The following is a 19,427-nucleotide window of genomic DNA, read 5'->3' as shown; positions in this document are numbered from 1 at the left end:
GATCGACACCGCAGTGGAATTTGTTTGCCGAGCATGACAACTTGGAGACGCGTTTTTTGTCACGATGCAGACCCCTAAAGATGTGCTATTTGTTTTGCTGTAGTGTGCCTGGGACGCGCCGTTTGTTGCGACACGTCCTGTAGCCAGACTGCTTGTTACTCTGGAACCCTTGGAAATCCGTCGTTTGTTACAGCGCATGACAGTGTGTCTTCATTCGCACAGAAGACACGCTGTCATATCGGACGCCCGCGACGACTCACTATTGATCGCGACGGAACCCTCTCGAATCCCCGGTATTCGCTACAATGAACACTCCAGAGGCGCGGTACCGTCCAGGAAACAGACCCGCCCGGGACGCACTGTTTGTCACGGGGGACGCCCCCGGAGACTCCACGCCGTTCCGGAGCCGTGCTCTTTCCTGCGACACGCGCGCACGGAGACACACTGTTGGTTACGACAGACATCCCCGGGGAGCTCGCGCTGTTTGCTCTTGTTACCGGCGTGCCTGGGCCGGGGTGGGCCGTGCAGAGCGGTGCCGCCGGTCGACCGGGGTCGATAGAGCGCCGCTGACCGAGAGGGCCGGCCGTGGCGGCACGGGACGGCCGGCCGGCCGGCCCGCCGACGCGGCAGCGGCGGCGCCTGATGGATGAGCGCCGCTGGATGAGCGCCGCCCGCGTTCCGCTGCGCCCGACACGGGAGCATGCTCGTGGGTGCAGGTATGGGTGCGGTGTTTGAGTGAATGCTTTTATGTATCGGTTTGCGACTTGGATTGCAACCGGGGACACACATTTGTGGAAGACGTGCGCTGCTTTCCAAGAAATGCTCGCTCAATTACGTCTTTTACTTTTACTTGCTGTTTCTCCTTTGCCCTTTCCCGTGACAATTTTCCAACTACATTTGATTGGAGGACCGCGTTACGACCACACTGGCGAAGGTAAACGAAGTTTTGGCTGTGACAGAAGAGCTGTGATCATTTCGACGTACGTAATTCCGAAAACCAGAATACGCATCTGTGCTCCGAGCAATCACCCATCCAGAGCAAACGCTGACCGGAAAATTTCACCACAGCAATCAATAGCTTGATGCTCACTATTCTCCTGTGGTTCTTATGTGCCGGTTAATATACAAACTTCATTGAGGCAAACATTGTCCACAGTATAAACAGTTCCACAACGTTTTCTTACCACCACAACGCATGGGTTTACGTTGAATAGGACTCTTCACCATAACGCTTAAGCTCCCGTTGAATACGACCGATGGGTCCGTAAGCTGGGATATACATAGAGACGGGACTGATGACGCAGCAGCGGTCTGTATTTCCACGCCGCAGCGGCGAGGACCCCAGCCGTCCGGCCGGCACACCGGGCCGGGCGTCCTGCGCCCCTCGCGCTGGCGGCGCCGCCACTCCGACGTCACGCGATAACATCTTGAGGGGTTGTCACCGACCAACATCGGCGCCCACCTGCCATCACAAATGAATGACGCGCGGCCATGTCGGCGTCCACTATCGTCAATGGCGCAGGTGGTCGCCTCCTGCGGCGCTATTCACGGAGCCCCATAGCTCATTGTTGACAGTTTATCGTTTTCGCACAGCCATTCATTTGCCATGGGTCCCAGGCACAGACGCCAAAGCAGGTGCGAGTGGGAGGTCATGAAGTGCAAATTGGAGGTTTACATGTCCATCGCAGTACTTTGGCGACATGTCTGACTTGCAAATGCTTCTCTTCATTGGTAATTTTCGTTTGATTTGTTTGGGGGAAACCGCAATGTTGTTTTGAGCTCCCCATAGCCACTTTGAGACCGCAGTGTTCCGTGGGGACTAAGTCGATGAGTTTTGCATGTCTTTGGTGTCAATCAGCACTTCCTTGTACAATGCACGTCGAACGTTACGACCACAATTAAAGTTTACATTATTAGTGGAGATTGGTTCCTACTAAACTGCTGACTGAGGTTTTACTCGTTTGAAATCCATATTTTGGCACGCATGCCTTTGTTGAAGTTTCTCCATAGATCGCAAAGACGCTTACATGACCACTGCTAGTACAATTTCACGGTAGACACGCCATTTTAGCCATGAGGAGCTTCTAAGCAGAGGCTGCATAAACTCCTGTCGGCCGGCAGCTCCGACCGAGCGTCTGCGCGTCTCGCTGTATTTCTTTTCGCCGTTACTGGACAGCGGGTCCGACCGACGGCGCTTTGACTTCGCAAATCAAATGTTGAAAAAGGCAACTCCTCAGCTGAAACTTAATAATGAGCGGGATGAGGCAAACCACGGTACTTAAAAAAGCGAAAAGGAGAAAACGAGCCTGCCTACACCCCAATGTAAGTTTTGCCACCAACCTAGCGACGGATTTGGCGGCAACGTGTCGCACTCGGCAAGGCTTTTGAAAGCACCGACATCCAGCAGCTTGCCCAGCGATTCCTGCCGCAAGGTTGTGCCGAACAAAGTTGCGCTGGCGCTACGAATTTCAGACGGTACATCGGTTGACGTTTTGAGGCTGGATTCATATTCACTTGCTATGGCTGGCGAGATATAGCATGCAACATGGAATAATGTCGAAGGCGGGCATATCTATTGGCCACTGGTGAGAGTAATACGTCGCACGTATGACACCAAACAATTCCTCGTCCAACCCGCTTCGCGTGGGTCCCATGTTGCGGGTCACATTTTAGAGCAGATGTGAATCTGAGTTGACGGGGTGTATATTTGGCGATGGGTATACATTGCATGTCCATTTTGGAGTGTTACGTGTCCATATAGGGGTGTTACATGTTCATTAAAGCACGCTGGCTGTAATCCTGGCTTAATCATTAATAATTATGATGCCTTCCTTCGGTGGTCCTTTTTTGGATGCTTGGGAAGGGAGTAAGCCCTTCATATTGTTCTAAACTCTCCGATGCGGATTTGATCCTTCATGTTGCATCAGGATTAACTCTTCGTGATGGTATCGTCAAGGTCTTTCAATGCAAATTTGTTTACAGCTATCTCCGATGTTCGTCAGCGCCTCCTGGTACAAGGCAGACCGCATGCTGCAATCTTCGTCTGTAGGCGACAATTTTATTGGAGATCGATTGCCTCTAAACTTGTCGATTTGAGAGTTGCATGACTGGACAGCTACAACTCAGCTCCAGTTATCCTTGTTGATGTATCTCGGTAGGTCTCAAATGTTAATTACAACTGGTATCGTCATTTACTTTGCCATTTTGGACAGTTCTACAATATTTTCTTTTATCTTGCATAAAATATAAGAATGTAAGGCATAATGAATTTAAGACATCCAATATGGTGGAGTCTTGTTTGTAAAAAGTCTTCCATTTCGCCGCGAGGATTGAATGAGTGAGCGTCGAATAAACTTCTGTCGGCCGGCGGCTTACACAAATCGCGCGTGCGTGTGACCGTTTTATTTCAAATGTTGAACGGTGACGATGAAGCCATCGATCGGTGGTAATTTGGCTTCGTGAGAATGTGAAATGAGAACTCTTTACCGGAAGCTAAGTTGTGAGCGGAACGGAGTACACTACAGCAAGTAAAAGACGGCAAAAGACGAAACCAATCTCCGTATTCGTCGAAGTAAAGTTTGCCGCGACCTTAGGAACAGTTTGGACGGGAGCATGTGGCATTTCGCAGCGTTTTTATTTGTTTAATGTCGACCTTCCCGGCTGGCTCGGCGAATTCTTGTAGGCATTATTGTGTATTGCAAAGGCACGCCGACCACACGAATTGGAGACGATACATTGGTTGATGCTTTAAAACTGGATTCACACATCCACCTACTTTAGTTGCCAGAATATAGCATGATACGTAAAAAAAGTTTAAAACTAACAAACCTCTGGAAGTTTCGGCCCCTGGGTGATAAAATTTGGGAAAAATTTTAACGGCTGTTCGCCCGCTTCGCGTGGGTTGCATTTTTACCCTGCCCACGCAAAACCAACAGGCTAGAAACATACCTAGTAACATGTCTCGCACGCTGCCCGTCCACCGCAACAGCACGAAACATAGTACCGCAAACCGCCACGTGCGCAAGTGTATCGCGTCAAAATGTCACCCTCAGAGACCCGCCGCCCGACACGTCCCCCTCAGAGACCCGCCGCCCGACACGTCCCCCTCAGAGACCCACTGCCCGACACGTCCCCCTCAGAGACCCGCTGCCCGGCAGAGCACAGCGTAACGCAAAATGAGCACAGACTGACACATATACCCCGATATTGAAGCCAAATAATATAAAGGCACGCGCGGGCGCGCTTGCGTTACTTTGGGCGCGCTCGCGTCACTATGCGACCAAACTGAAAGCTTAACATGCTTGGAAAGGTCTGTTACGCTGGACGGAGATGTTGCAACGCTGCAGAAATACGGCGCTAGACATAACAGACCGCATTTAATTGCTTTGAGAATATCACAGCACAGCCTCTAAGAAATGTTGTCACTGGTAGCTGGAACCCTTCTGGTGGTATCGGTGAGTGGTTACAAATGCCTCACACTCAGCCAGGAGCGGGCCCAACCCAGATCGTGACGGGTCGCGCCGGGTCGAGTGGCTGGAAATACAGTGCCTCCGGTTGGTTGACTGTTAAGACCAGTTCGACGAACGACCTCAATCATAATCAAATAAATATTTAGACGCCACGTCACTCGCGGCTAAGAAATTGGAAGATAGCTATTCCAGTGCATAGCACAGGAAATCAAACGGGGAGGTAGTCATTTGGTGTATTTGGTGCTCGGTGGCATCCTTGCTAATGTCATTTTAAGGAAACAGGCACGAATGGGAGAGATAATTTAAAGAAACCAGGGCTGGTCACAATTGACAGCCTACTCAGACCGGTCCATGTGTTTCTTTATATTTTGAAATCAATCGCAAGTTAGTTAGAACGTTGATGTAAGTTGCAAACACGACTCGGGAATGAGCCGACCCTGGTAAGATTAGAGTTATATGCCAGCACCCAGCCATCCATGAATTGAGTAAGCTGGTCGTCATGGCAGCGGAGGTGCCGGCCGAGCCGTTCGAATGACACCTGTTCCGAACTGCTGCCCACCAGGACCCATATGTGCACAAGAATGTCCAGTTTATTTGACGGGACTGATGAAATAGCTTGTCAAACAAGCAGGCATGATGGATGAAATGCCGGATGGATGAACGGGCCATAATCGTAATAACTATAAAGTTACAATAGCTCACATCGACTTGTCATAATCCACGTCAAACTATCACAATTACTGGCCAGTTATCGAAATTCATGCTATTTAAAGATGTGCATAATCCGCGAAGGAAAGTATTTTTAAGCTGAGTAAAATGCTTTTCGGGTCATTCAGATTCAAAGGTCATTTCGGGTCATAGTAGAGCCACACTACAAAGCGGCCACTCAGTCCGGGATCCAAACTGGAGACGTTGAGTAAACAACCTCACATAAACATAATATCCCCAGCAAGAAAACTGCTTTAGCGTGGCCTTTTTTATTGTTTACCTCAGTGTTCTTGACAAAATACGAATCAAGCGGCGAGAGCGAAGTTTTCAGCTTCTAAGCATTGATACATTGGTTGATATATGCCGTTCCCAAATATATCGAATGCATTCGATGAAAATGATAAAGATAGCTGTTTTACGGAAGAGCCTGTTACCACTTGTAAACATGGGCAATGCAATTGCTGGCTTAAAGCTCCCAGAAACAATCAGTTGCATCATGTTGAAGTTGATCAGATGAGCAAATGGCCCTGAAATGGACAAGGGTGTAGGTGTTCTTTATTTCTTTATTTCAATGTCGTCATATGCCACCAATGATGACAACACCCGTAAGAAGTGTCATGCTCCCCATGAACACAGTCGGCCGGCGCTGTGGCTGACGTCGTGCACGACTCACCTCGGGAGGAATTTCCATGACGTCAGCGACTGTAATGGCCCACCACACCATCATGTAGGAGAAGATGGCGATCCAGATTATGCTCCCGAGGAAGGCGATGAAGAAAAAACGTCGCCCTGCGAACAGAACGTGTTCTGGTAAAAGCCGTATCTGAATGTAGTTCACTCCTGCTACTGTTGACGGAGCAGGCTAATTTGAATGCGGCGAATGATGTGCATTTCAACCGCTGGCGGCTATAACATCTGGGTATACGATCTTGAATGGGACTCTCATACTTGGAATGGTCAGCTTTAATAGCGAAATCGTCCCATTCCATTTTGTTCCATTTTGCGCTGGACCCATGCAGTCTCCACCGATGGCATCGCGGTGGCACAAATGCATCCAAAATACATTGGTGATGCCACGGGAAATCTAGGAAGATCAGATTGCCTGAGCCATACGGGTCGACAACCCCTTGGGTCTCGGCGCAATGACTGTGGTCTACTCTGATACGCCAGCAAACCTACGGTTCACCGTCCACTTGGCGCCCCCTCGCAGCTGCTTAAGTTCCAGAAAGAGCTTCTGGCAATGTGGCGAGATCTGCCGCTGAACACAGCACGCCACGACATCGTAACTGCTGTTTGTGCCAGAGGGTCGACGACGCAATCTACGTCAATTCCAGCATGCGAGATTGCCTGTCGCAGCCGGCTGTCCGATGGAATGGTGACGTTGCCAATTTAGGGCGAGGGCGTTTCGGCATTTTCCTCATGAAGCTCACGTCAGAGACGACTGAGACTAGACGTCACATTCGGTCTACGTCCGTTCGCTTCGTTGGGTTAACGTCACGAATCCCATTAAAAATGCAACGGCGCATTTGATTGCTCGAGCACAGTCAGCAAAGCTGCTTATGTCCAGCAGCATGCGTCACATAGTTATTTACACATATTCGATGGCGATGTTTGAAAACAAATCCACTTGCTTGCGATGCATTGTCAGACGCTCAGGCCGACCAGGCAAGCTGATGTCGCAGCTGACTGATAACAAGGAAGCCATTATTAAGTACGCATGCGACATAATTTTGCATGTGTATGACCCGATTAAAGCTGAATGCAAATCCCGAGTTGTCTTTGCAAAATAAGACGTGTTTTCCGCTTCGAGTAACTAGGCACCTGCATAAAGGACAAAGCCAACCCTAAAGCGTAGAGCCAACATTTCAGGGCTTTGCTCACCCGGCTGCCACCTGCCGGAAATCTGTCGGTCACGTCTATTTAGATATTCTTAAACGTACTGGCTAGATGTCTGTCTAGAAACTACACATCCCGGTAACTTAGCGGTTCATTGTATCCACCCAGAGTATAAACATGCGTTCAGTAAACCTCTTTGCGACTAGCTTGGAACAGCTCAAATGAGAAGTTAGAGCAACACACCATAATGAAAATGTGTTATTGATTTGAGTGCAGTCAAGCAGAATCCTTATAGGTCAGAAAAGCGGAGGTAAATGTCATTCTGTCCGCGTCACCAAAGGCTATTTGCAACGGGTGATAGGCTTGGCCTTTCCAGACTTCCGTTCCGTGGTTCCGTTCCATTCCGTTCCGTTCCGAAATGACTCATTGCTTTGGGCGGCACTTCTAGTAATTTCATTTCATAAAATTTTGCTTGATTTACGCCCTGCAAACCGCACCTGAACCACCCATGAGTGTCCGAGGCACCAATGGGTGTCTGAGATACACAGGCGCTGTGGAGGTCATGCGCAATGATAACTAGCACTCTTAATCTATTGTCATGGGGGTTCTTTTAGCAGCATCCAAACATGGCACTGTACAGTTCATATGCCGCACATTTGTGCTCGAGGGAAATGACCTACATTTCCAGGACGTGCAAACCGACCCGCAATAACAGCGCCTCTCACTGCAAGCTGTAAGAATTGTGCTCTAGGAGTGCAGGCGCACAACGCCTGGGCCCTGAGTCAGTTAGATATTGAGACCTACAACAAAAGTAGAGGCACTCATCCCATCGATCCTGCCCGTTGCTACAACAACTTGACTAGCTTATGACCATATTCGACATCGAAGCAATTATGTTTTGTCCTTTAACATCTGCCCGCCGCGTCGCTAGCAGACGCATTTGTCACGGCCTGTGACACCGCTGCAGCTTAAAGCTGTATTTCATGAGCATCCATCTTGTTTCACATATCTAGGCCGTCGCCATAAATTGTAGCCCACAAGGGGACAAACTCAAAACTACGAGAAATGTTGCTTACGTTTCCACAATGTGACCCGCCCGGTGGATCCATCACGAACCGGTGCTGGTTAAACGCGTCGCTTCTTAGCCGCAGTACAACCCACATCGTAAGCCTGCCGTCAGAAATACCAGCGTCATTCTTCCGCTTCTTTCTTCCGCTGCTGGTTATGCGGAGGCATGGCATCCGGACCGGTACCTATGTGTTCGTTGGTGATGAACCGTTCTTTCTTCCGCTGCTCGTTATGCGGAGACATGACATCCGGACCGGCACCTGTGTGTTTGTCGGTCATGAACCGTTCTTTCTTCCGCTGCTCGTTATGCGGTGACATGGCATCCGGACCGGCACCTGTGTGTTCGTTGGTGATGAACCGTTCTTTCTTCCGCTGCTCGTTTTGCGGAGACATGGCATCCGGACCGGCACCTGTGTGTTCGTTGGTCATGAACCGTTCTTTCTTCCGCTGCTCGTTATGCAGAGACATGGCATCTGGACTGGTACCTATGTGTTCGTTGGTGATGACCGTTCTTTCTTCCGCTGCTGGTTATGCGGAGACATGCCATCCGGACCGGTACCTATGTGTTCGTTGGTGATGAACCGTAAGCCGCGTATTATTTAAACTTGGAATGAGGCCTGGCAAAGCTGTAGCTCTGCCAGGCCTTCGAGGATAAAAGACAATGCTGCCTTGGGTGCTGGGAGGGGTCGTCCCCATAGCTGTGTTTATATACGCTTGCCATTCGCCTCTCACCAGTGGCGTTGCCAGGATTTTGCTCAGAAGGAAGTCAAATCCAGGCATGAGAGCTATTTCAGTCAAGTGGCCCCCACGTTTTCGCAATCCAAGCACGGCTGTTTATTCTATTCGTGTTTTCAGAATTTGCAACCCATTTTGATGTATCGAGGGTTCATTATTCAGTTTTAGAGGTATCGTGGGCGCATTGGACTGTCTGAGACAAGCTCGCTGGTGTGGGGTCTGCCCACATGTGGTAAAAAACTTATCTCAATGATGGGCGTAGCGCTGTTCGTCGCTGGTACATGTTATGTCCGTACTATTTATATCATGTCGCGCGTGATGACAAGTAGCACGACCTAACCACTCCGTAGGTGGCCAAAGAACGTCTGTGAGCCTGCCAGGTGGTCGGCCGCGTTGGCTACTGGCGGGTGAAAAGTGAAGCAAGCGATTGACCCTCACTGAAAGGGTAACATCAGTCACATCTCTCGTTCCTAGAGGGAGATGAAGAGAGTAATTCTCGAGGCGATGGTACACGCGAAAGGTTTTACCATCCATTGGATGGTCAGCCTCCCAGGCTACCTTCTGGATAATGGTGAATCAAGCCAGCCGACTGTCCTGAAAAGGTAACAGAAGGTAAAAACCGTCTGCGGGTGGTTATGTGAAGAGTAAACCGTTCAGACGGCTGCGAATGCGAAGCGTTTACCATGCAGCAAGTGGTGAAAAACGTGTGTGTGTGTCTTTGCATGCTTACCGTGGTTTTATGCGCTGGCAAACGGCAAAAAAGTCTTCAGCGTGGAGCGAAAACCGTTAAATCAGCGCGGGCGCTGCGCCATTAATCCTTTTGCATGCTTACCGTGGTTTTATGCGCTGGCAAACGGCAAAAAAGTCTCCATCGTGGAGCGAAAACCGTTAAATCAGCGCGGGCGCTGCGCCATTAATCATCCTCCGAACTGCATAACGATGCCCTTGAGCACCGTGACTCATCTCTGTGGACTTTCCATGACTGAAAGCGCCCCACGTCGCCCCAAGGGCACCGGCAACACAGCCGCCGGCTTACCCCTGGGCGACTTGCAGTCAGGAAGCGTGATCCAGAGCAGGAATACGATAGGCGCCACCAGCACGTAGATTATGCGCTTGCGGGTGGTGTCGGGCCAGCTCAGGTCGATCGGCTTCTGGGCGTCCTCGTCTTCCAGGGTCGGCGGCTCCTGAGGAGCGACGTCACCATGGTAACGACCCGGACACGCCACACGCGACACACAACTCGCTATAGGGGGGGGGGGGGGGGGGGCAGGGAGGCCGGTCAGAGCCGATCTCCCAGTCAGAAAGAGCCCGGTTTAGCCGGAGCCGGGCAGAGCGGCTAGACCGGCTGGAGCTCGATCCGACAGGGAGGCCGGTCAGAGCCGATCTCCCAGTCGGATAGAGCCCGGTTTAGCCGGAGCCGGACAGAGCGGCTAGACCGGCTGGAGCTCTATCCGACAGGGAGGCCGGTCAGAGCTGGTCTCCCTGTGATAGAGCCCGGTTTAGCCGGAGCTGGACAGAGCGGCGACCGGGCCGGGTCAGGCCTGGTCTCCTGTGATAGAGCCCGGTTTAGCCGGAGCTGGACAGAGCGGCTACACCGGCTGGAACTCTATCCGGTTTCATTTGAGACAAACCTGTGGGGTATCGCGGAGAGCTTGACACCGGCACTGACAGGTCAATCAGGACCACTGATATGATGCTCGCCAGGACACGCAGAGTCACCACAGCCGAGGCTGACGGCATTCCGGCATACCAGAGCGAACGCATGATAGAGTGCTCCGGTGACAAGCTAGGCAGGATGAAATGGAGTGCTCCGCATTTGTATGGGGTTTTAAACTGAAACAGCCATATTGAAGACCCCGCGATGCAGCTCACGGTCGTGCCCTTTACAAGACCTAACACCCATTGGCTTCTGAGCTTAAAAGCCACAAAGATGTGGGAGAGTAATTGTGGAAGAGTATTTCGGGGTTGCCTTGGAATGCATGGCGTCATACTAACGTCATTTAGACCTTGTCATTCCATTGTCGATGCGGCGAACAAGGCCAAGAAAGATATTATCGAGTCGTTCATATATGGCATTCGTGAGCACGATTTCAACGGCCGTCAACTGACTCTCAATCAATGTTATGCAAAGCACGATGGCGTAATTAAACCATGACGTATCGAGGAGTGTATTCACTAACTAGAGAAATTGTGTTGTCCAGCGCAGTCTTATCCGCTGAAAAGTATACCAGCAGTTATAAGTGAACTTTTACATCACATTGGTTGCTAGATTCACTATCTCCAAACCTGGAATATTCCTTTTTATCAATGCAACTTCACATATTCACCCGCGTAAAACTTATGAGATACATGCCACCAATAGCTGAGAATAGCGTTTCTCTCGCGTGGCTCGAATGGGCCCTTATTGTATATCAAGTAACAATTAAGCACAATATTGGTAGTAAGTCATTTTATGATCATCTACAACTATACCATGACCTGGACCTTAAACCCGTGTTTATCGCCGGACCAGTGAAGTGTAGCGCGCGAGGATCTGATAACGTGCGCCTTGTATACCACGACCGGCATCGAAGCATCAGCTGACAAATGATCCTCAGGTTCTGTCTTGCACGGCGTGACCGTGTCGTGGCGTGATCACGACTAAAAACATCCCGCCGCTGCTCTCTATCTGCCTAAGAAGCCGGGCGCAAAATATCCGACGAACTGGAGCTGCACGTTCTGGGGATTCTGGTTCAGGTAATATGAAAAAGAATCTGTATAGCAAATGCATGGCTCTGAGCCAAATCAACCGCTGCCATAGGGAGTGTATTTAGCTGGCAACATATTTGGACGTACACCAGAGTCCCTGCGTCCAGCTGTGCTCATTGAGACCGCTCCAGTCCATCCTCCGTTCAACTTTCCCACGCATGCATTACTCCTGAAGTTGATATGCTGAACAATATGGAAGAGGGCGATGGCGAAGGGATATGGGATGTGGCGAGCCAAGGTTAGGGGGGGGTAAAATTGGCGCCGCGTGTGACGTAACTGATCATTAGCTGGACGATGTACCGCATTGGCGACGACAAAAATAAATCAAACGGTTGTGTTGCACGTGATTGCGGGAAGTTGAAACAAAAATTGAAGTTGTGAAAATTGAAAAAAAATTGAACAAAACAAGCACGGTAAACACTTACTCTTCACCAAGCTTTTTCGTTTGGAAATTCATGCGTGCAGCCACAACCACAAAAAAATGGAATACTGGGGCATATCTCCGAATTTTACGCACGTCGCAGTTTGGTGTTTTGAATGAACTCATGCGTATGGTATCAAATCGCCGAAACACAATTTTAGGTCAGATCCTGCTCTTTTCTGCAAAAGCTAGAAAGTGGTGGCCCAATATATTTGAGACTGATCTCCAAGGCACGAGTCAGAAACGAAGGAGCTTGTCAAAAAGGAGCACATAATAAGTTCCGTATCGGTACAAAACATCATGCGACGGTACAAACTATTATTAAATGTAGTTACTCTCTAGCGTTGAAGTAACAGTAGCCGCTTCAGCGAAACCACATCCGGGAAACGGCCATGATCCCCAATGATGTGCAGTAGGCAATTCGACAAAAAGATGGTCATTACTTCAACAAGGCGAACAAGGCGCAGCTAGACAGCACGTTTCGGCCCCAATTCAGATGTCTTTGGCGATATCTTCCATGATATTCATGTCGGCTCTACCGATCCGCGCCACTGCCTACTTTCGCTGAGTGTAAGCCGTCCTCGCTGATCCGACCCATCCCTCCGCATGGCCTTTGGCAGAAGGGACACTATGTTTTGTAGGAGCATCCAATCACACTCAGGGTTTTAACGGTCGGCGTGCCCTGGGGTATAGAGGGGGTAATCCGGGTTCTGTTTTTTTTCGGCGGGGCCGTGGCCTAGCCTATTCGCCAATGGGTAGCGCCGGCGCGCTGTGCTCGACAGGCATGGCCCAGCTGCCGCGACTCATCTGTGCTGTGATGTGCCTGGCTCAATCACTGGGGCACAATCCAGGTGAGACATTTGGCAGGCCGTTGCGAAGGATATCGCGCGCATTTTGTGCGCATTACGGATTCCAAAAATGATTGCAAGTATCTGATGCCAATGTCGGTTAAGTAAGCAGTTTGTGTAAGGGCTACATGTATTTAATGCACGACTCCGGATGTTGATGTCATCAACCAATGACGCTATCATTTCCGACTCGTAATCAACCATCGCGTTAAGACCTTCCACCCAGAACACGTGGACATTACGTTGATTACTTGTGTCTTTGTGCAGCTAACTTCCACGTTTCCATATTATTGAGTGCTGCAGGTCTGTTGTAATGCATTGCACCTTTCATATCAACCATGATTTCAATTCTACCCGAGGTATGTCTGCCTGAAGCTCACCATCCGCCGCTTTAATAGCCCCAACGAGATACGAAGCTCATTGTGTGTTACAGGCACGAGTGCAACGTGTCATACCCTTCAGTCCGAATACGACAGCCCGACATGTCTACCCTCTCCACTTTCGTCATCCTGTGTACCCATTTTGTAACATTGTATGCTATATTTTGAGCCTACGATTTTAAAAGCAAGTTAATTTTATCACAGCTGAACCAAATATACTTAGATTTGATTAGACTGATTGAAATTAGATAAATTCTGCTTGAACTAATACAAATGGATTTCAATTATTGAAACAAAATTTTCATCTTTATTATTTTATTTTTTCAGTTAAACAAAATACGTTTCATCTAAGTTAGACTTTTATGCTGACTTTATGTCTCATATGCCTAATTTCATATTTCATATTATACACAGCTTAAGTAACTTCTATATGCTTGCGGGGGCGTAAAAGCCGAGTGGTTAGTGTGTCGGCCTCCCACGCGGGGAGCTTGGCTTCGAATCCCCTTTGCGCCTGGTCCCTGAGCGTTAATGTGGCTAATGCAGTCGCTGACGCTCAATAAAAGAGGCGAGACGACGTGAGTAGTGTTCTTATATATGTATATATATATATATATATATGTGTTTATGTATATATATATATATATATGTATATATATATATATGTATATATATATATATGTATATATATATATATATATATATATATATATATGTGTGTGTGTGTGTGTGTGTGTGTGTGTGTGTGTGTGTCTCGGATCTGCAGCAATTTGACTTCCGAGAATGATACCGTTGGTAGGTATGAGATGAAGTCACGAGTGATATCATGTGAAAAAGGCAATCCCATGGATAGATAGCATTGCTTCAACAAGGAAAACAAGCCGCTTAGACATGCGCATCTAGATTCAGATTCAGATGTGTTTGGCGGCATATTCCATAACGTTGATGACGACTCTATCGGTCCACGGCACTGCCCACTTACGCTGAGTGTAACCCGTTCTTGCTGATCCGGCACATCTCTTTGATTAAGCATTTTCATAGGCGCGCTGTAGAAAATGCACAAAAAAATTCGTTAAGCAGAGAAACGTTTGAGGCCCAACGCTTGAGCTCTTGAGCACAAAAGTGGGCCAAAAACAGAATATCAACAAATGGATTAACGCGCCAGCAATATCAAAACAAAGTGAGGAAATCCGGTAAGAGCTTGCGTTTCCATGAAGGGTTACGTTCCTTCCACAAAGGTTACGTTCCTTCCACAAATTCATGCCCCTCCCCAGCTCGATATAGTTTCCGCGCATATGCGTGCACGCCAGCACAGAACGGTTCTAAATCACGTAGATATACCTGCCGACAGCCAAAGCCATCGTATTTTTTCAGTGCACCAGGCCTGGCTAACGCCCAACGGCAACACGACGCTGCTGGTGGTGAACGCCGTTCCACGGTTCTACGCCAGCGGCTCTGTCTTCAGCAAGCTAATCTCAGGTCTGTTGCCGAACGGCACACTCAAGCCCGCGGATCACGGCCACCAGCAGGCATCGGGAGATGGTCAATGGATCGGCGTCGCTGTAGGGGTAGAAGACGATGGACATGGTGCTCATGCTGCTGAAGAGCCTGGTGAAAGTGGACCGGAAGCAGCCATCACGGAACCTGACTCGACCCCAGACCATGTCTACCTGTACGATGGCAAAGCGGGTGATGAAGATGTTAATCTAGTGAAGGCTCCTGTGAATGGAGTGACGACAGGTCCAGAGTACAGGGCTGCAGAGCACAACGGCAGCGCGGACCAGGTTGCGGTGTCAGAGAGGCTCGCAGAAGGAGGCTATGCCGAACAGCCAGAAGCGTCCTCAAATAATAGCATCAGGGAAACAAGCCAGGCAAGCAGCGCACGCGATGAGCCCGGCGTGACTACCTCTGAAGCAACTGAGTCCCAAGGACAGGGTTCTTCCGTCAGGGTGAGCATGGTGAAAGAGAACAAAGTTCTTGGCGACGTCAAGGTAGAAGAGATGTCCCACAAAGCTATGATATTCCCGACTGTCTCTGTCGGGGATCCAGCTGACGCATATCATGCTCAACGGTATCGCATTCCCACCCAGCCCACGGCCGCTCCAGCAGCCCCGCCGAGGAAGCTGCCGCCCGACGTCCTCTCCGTCGTAGCCCTCTGGCAGAAGCGGATCGTTGATGCGTTCATATCTCAGATGAACGACACTGAAGACACCGTTCGGCATCCACCGGCGCACGATGGCGGACCCTGCCAGCTCTCCGAATCACACAGCGTTGCCTCACTCAAGTAACATTAGTAGTCCTGCACCCCCGGCGGTCACCTCCACGCTCACAGACCAGGCTGTGGATGTGGGACCGACCGAACAGCCCACTTCTGTCGGGTACGGCAGCACTCCAGCGACGGCTGCCGCCGCTGGAGACCCGTCAACCTCCCCAGACCCGCTCCAAACCCAGCGAGTGTCCCCTAGCTCGGGCGTGAGCGCTGCGGATAGGACGTCCTCGACCGGCTTGAACGAGGTCCATCAAGAGGATCTCGGCGCGAGCATGGGGTACCATCCAGAAGAGTACAGCGCGGTCACGGAGAACCATCAAGAGGATAGCGACATGGCTGCGACGGATAATCCAGGGACTCACACTGAGGCCTCCTATGATATGAGTGCGACAGAGCACAATGCAAACTCTGTTGATTACGTTGAACCAGACTCGGGCGATTACAGCAAGGATTCGGCTAACGACGGAGCCGTTGCGGAACAAAGCGACGAAATATCAGTTGGCTCCCCTGAAGTGGATCCGCAGCATTACAGCACAACGCCACTCGACTTTGAGGAAGACATTACCACTGACAGTACATCCTGGGTTGAGAATGATGCCGCAGATCCCGAGGGATACACTGCAGACCAAGATGACGAAGTTGATCAACAGAAGCACAGTGACGAGGTCGAAGAAGTTGCGCCTGAGCACAGCGAACTTATCGACAACGAGACTGAAGAAGATGGGTATGAGCACAATGCAGATACCAATGATGAGATTGGAAAAGATAGGCATGAGCACAGCACAGGTACCGATGATGAGTCGGCAAGCGATCAGCTGGAGCACATGAAAGCTAACGACAAGATCGATTTTAATGTTGAGGAACACACTTACGTCCAAAGCAACAAAACTGACATCCTTGAGGGGTATGACGGAAACTTATTGGACGGGGTTGAGACTAATCTGCAGGAACAAAACAAAACATCTGATGACGGGGTTGATGAGGAATTTTTCGACCATAGCGCAACTTCAGCGGACGAATCTGAGGACGTTGAGGAATACAGTACAGCCCCGTCAGACCCGGCCAAAGGATACTCGCCACGTCCGAGTGAAGCTCCAGCCGAGGAGGTTGAAAACGATTTACAGCACCCCGGCTTGTCGCTGCTGGACCACAGTGAAAAGTATCACCTGGCGTACAATAAACCTACAACCGGCAGCGATGCCCTCAACATGCAGGGATCCGGTCCAAAACCACCTGACAGTGGCGAAATCAGCCCCTCAGGGCATGGCGAAGCCCCAGCCAACACTGAGCCAGCTCCGGCAGAGCGCCTGGACTACGCCGCCGTCGAGACCGACGCAGTCGCCGCCGGGCGGAGTGGAACGCACGCCAGCGGGGACGTCCCCGAGCTGCGTGGACACCCATTAGCAGCGGACGCCGCAGCCGCGCCAGCGGCCGCGCCGCCCTCCCCCATGCCGGCCGCGGTCGAACCACGCGGCGCGCTGGGCGTCGTGCGCCGGGTGCTGGCGCTGCCGACGCTGCCGACGGCGCCACTCGCGCAACAGACGGTACACCTGAAGCCGACAGGTACCGTGGATGGCGCCGAGTTTGACCCGGCCGAGTTCGGGCTGGACGCGACACGGCCGCTGGGCGGCGTGCGCGACTCGCTGCTGGAGGCCGTGCGTACGGCGGCAGCCGGACTGAGCGTGCTGTGGCCTAACCCACACGGCCCCGGCCTGCTGGTGACGCCGCTGCATCAGCCGGCCGCGCCGCCTGCCGCCGGCACCTCCGCCCACTGCCGGCTGTGGGCGCGCGTCGGCGCCTGCCGCTGCCGCCGGCCCGCCTGCGCCCAGTTCAACGCCTTCATGCGACGGAAGTGCCCCAACTTCTGCAGCAGAGGTGAGTGTGCGGCCGTGCGACGAGGATGGGCGATGACTGCCGTTGTGCATGTCGTCTCTAACTTTTCCGTGACGTGAATCAGGTATCCGCCTGCCCCAAACGCGTCTTCCAATCATTGTACATTCTGTTTGATCAGGGTTCAGCAATTGGGTCCGCCATTGAAATTATGCAGTCATGTTCCAAAAAGAGCATTCGTGATGCATTCAGGAGTCCTGCAACCATTACGCTCTTGATCTAATTGCAATCAGATCGATATGAAGTTGCCGCCGGCGTCATGCTTGACGCTCGAGCCTACGTCACGGCGCCGTTTCGGGTCGTCGGTGGCCTTCGTGGCCGTGGCTGGGTATAAGCAGAAAGCTCCACTTAGCTATGTACACTAGCCGGTGTACACAGTGTACAGTCTCGGTGTGCGCGCCTTGCCATAGTGTCGGCTAGCCTCCCCGACCCCTCGACACGTACGCCGACGAAGCCATTAACGTCGCAAGCTCTGGAGGAAAACGAGCCGAATGAAAGCTCCCTGCAGCGAAAGTTGAGCCCGGACCTTACGATCCCACGAGCGCATTCCAAACCGTTCGGCCATTTACGCCCACCTTCAGCACAGAGTTCTGATGTGAGCACATCGCGCCTGTTGCAGCCGGGCCGGTCGCCACGACGCCCAACGCACGTCTGCCGCCGCCACCGGGCCAGACGACGGACCTGCTGAGCAAGTGCCGGCTGGTGGGCCTGCTCAGTCCCAGCCTGTGCCGCACCAACACGCCGTACGTGGCGCACCCGTTCTACTGCGAGTGCTTTTACCGGTGCTCCGGCGGCCGGAAGACTCTGCACGCGTGCCCGGCCGGCCAGCACTTCGCGCCGGACCGCAGCAGCTACGTGTGCCGGCACCCGGCGCGGCCCGGCTGCAGTACCGGGCTCAAACGGCGGCTGCGAGAGGCCGGCGGCGCGTAGTGCAACATCCCGGCACCAGGCTGACGCCCGTCTGACGACAGGCTGATGTCGACCTGATGCCAGCCTGGCGCCATCCTTGCGCCAGTCTGATGTCGACCTGGTGCCAGACTGCTGCCCACCGGACGCCAGGCTGACGCCCACCTGACTCCAGTCGGGTGTCATCCCTGCGCCAGTCTGACGTTGACCTTGACGTTGACGAGACTGACCCTCGCCTGAAGCCAGGCTGATGGCGACCTGGCGCCGGTCGGGTGTGACCCTTGCGCCAGTCTGATGTCGACCTTACGCCGGACTGACGCCCACCTGACGCCAGTCTGATTTCGACCTGATGCCAGTCTGGTGTCACCCTTGCGTCAGTCTGATGTCGACCTGGCGCCGGTCTGGTGTGAGCCTGGCGCCAGTCTGATGTCGGCCTGAAGCCAGTCTGATTTCGACGTGGCGTCAGTCTCCCATCGACCCGGCGTCAGTACGGTGACGATCATGCAAGATGTCCGCCTGCCGCGAGCTGGCGGAAGGCCCGGTGTCCGGGTGGAGGCGGCCTGACACATGTGCGGGCCCCCGTGTGGCGCCGATCTGGCGTCCACACGCCCCCAACCCGGCGTCTCTCTGGAGCCGACCTGGCGCTCGTCTGGAAAAGGCCTGGCGCCAGTGGGGGCGATGCCCACGGCCACGACAGCGTAAACTTTGCTGCGGCCACGGGTCAGGCGGCGCCTTAGCATTCAGACCGAGGCGTGAGTTCGTGTAAGACCGGAGAGTAGCTTGACCGTGAGTAGGCGTCGTCGGAAACCGTGACCGCGTGGGCACTGGCGTCATTGGATTACCATCCAAATGGAGGCTCCGTTGAACAGACGTTATTTTGTCTGCTTGCTCGCTGAAGAATTGTCGAGGTGTTCGTGGCGTGAATGTGACCCGCTGCCCGAGTGGCGTTGCATGCGAAGGTGGGAATGAGCATCGTGTTTTGCGTCATCGCGTCGCCTGATGGTGTCAAATGATGTCAGGATACGTGTCGTGACGGAGATCTCAGGCGATTGATGAGACCATCTCTGTTCGTTGTACCTGCGACCGAAATAGAAAATAATGCAGCTGCTGTTTCTACTGACATACATAGGCAAATATTGCAGCACTAAATGC

At 51.9% G+C, this 19,427-nt stretch overlaps 1 protein-coding gene across 1 annotated transcript in view; it reads right to left on the bottom strand.

Annotated features, from left to right (window-relative positions):
* Nckx30C (solute carrier family 24 member Nckx30C) overlaps nucleotides 1–19,427 on the bottom strand; it is a gene marked incomplete at its 5' end in the record, with an annotated part of 107,063 nt that overhangs the window by 15,330 nt on the left and 72,306 nt on the right. The window contains 2 exons of the mRNA XM_037226338.1: nucleotides 5,851–5,966; nucleotides 9,853–10,000. Of these exons, the coding sequence (XP_037082233.1) occupies nucleotides 5,851–5,966; nucleotides 9,853–10,000 (264 nt within the window). The remainder of the gene's footprint in view (nucleotides 1–5,850; nucleotides 5,967–9,852; nucleotides 10,001–19,427) is intronic.

Source organism: Pollicipes pollicipes, unplaced genomic scaffold, assembly GCF_011947565.3.
Source record: "Pollicipes pollicipes isolate AB1234 unplaced genomic scaffold, Ppol_2.1 Scaffold_5724;HRSCAF=6776_pilon_pilon_pilon, whole genome shotgun sequence".
NCBI classification, from domain to species: Eukaryota; Metazoa; Arthropoda; class Thecostraca; order Pollicipedomorpha; family Pollicipedidae; genus Pollicipes; species Pollicipes pollicipes.
This window is presented reverse-complemented; position numbering and strand designations above follow the sequence as displayed.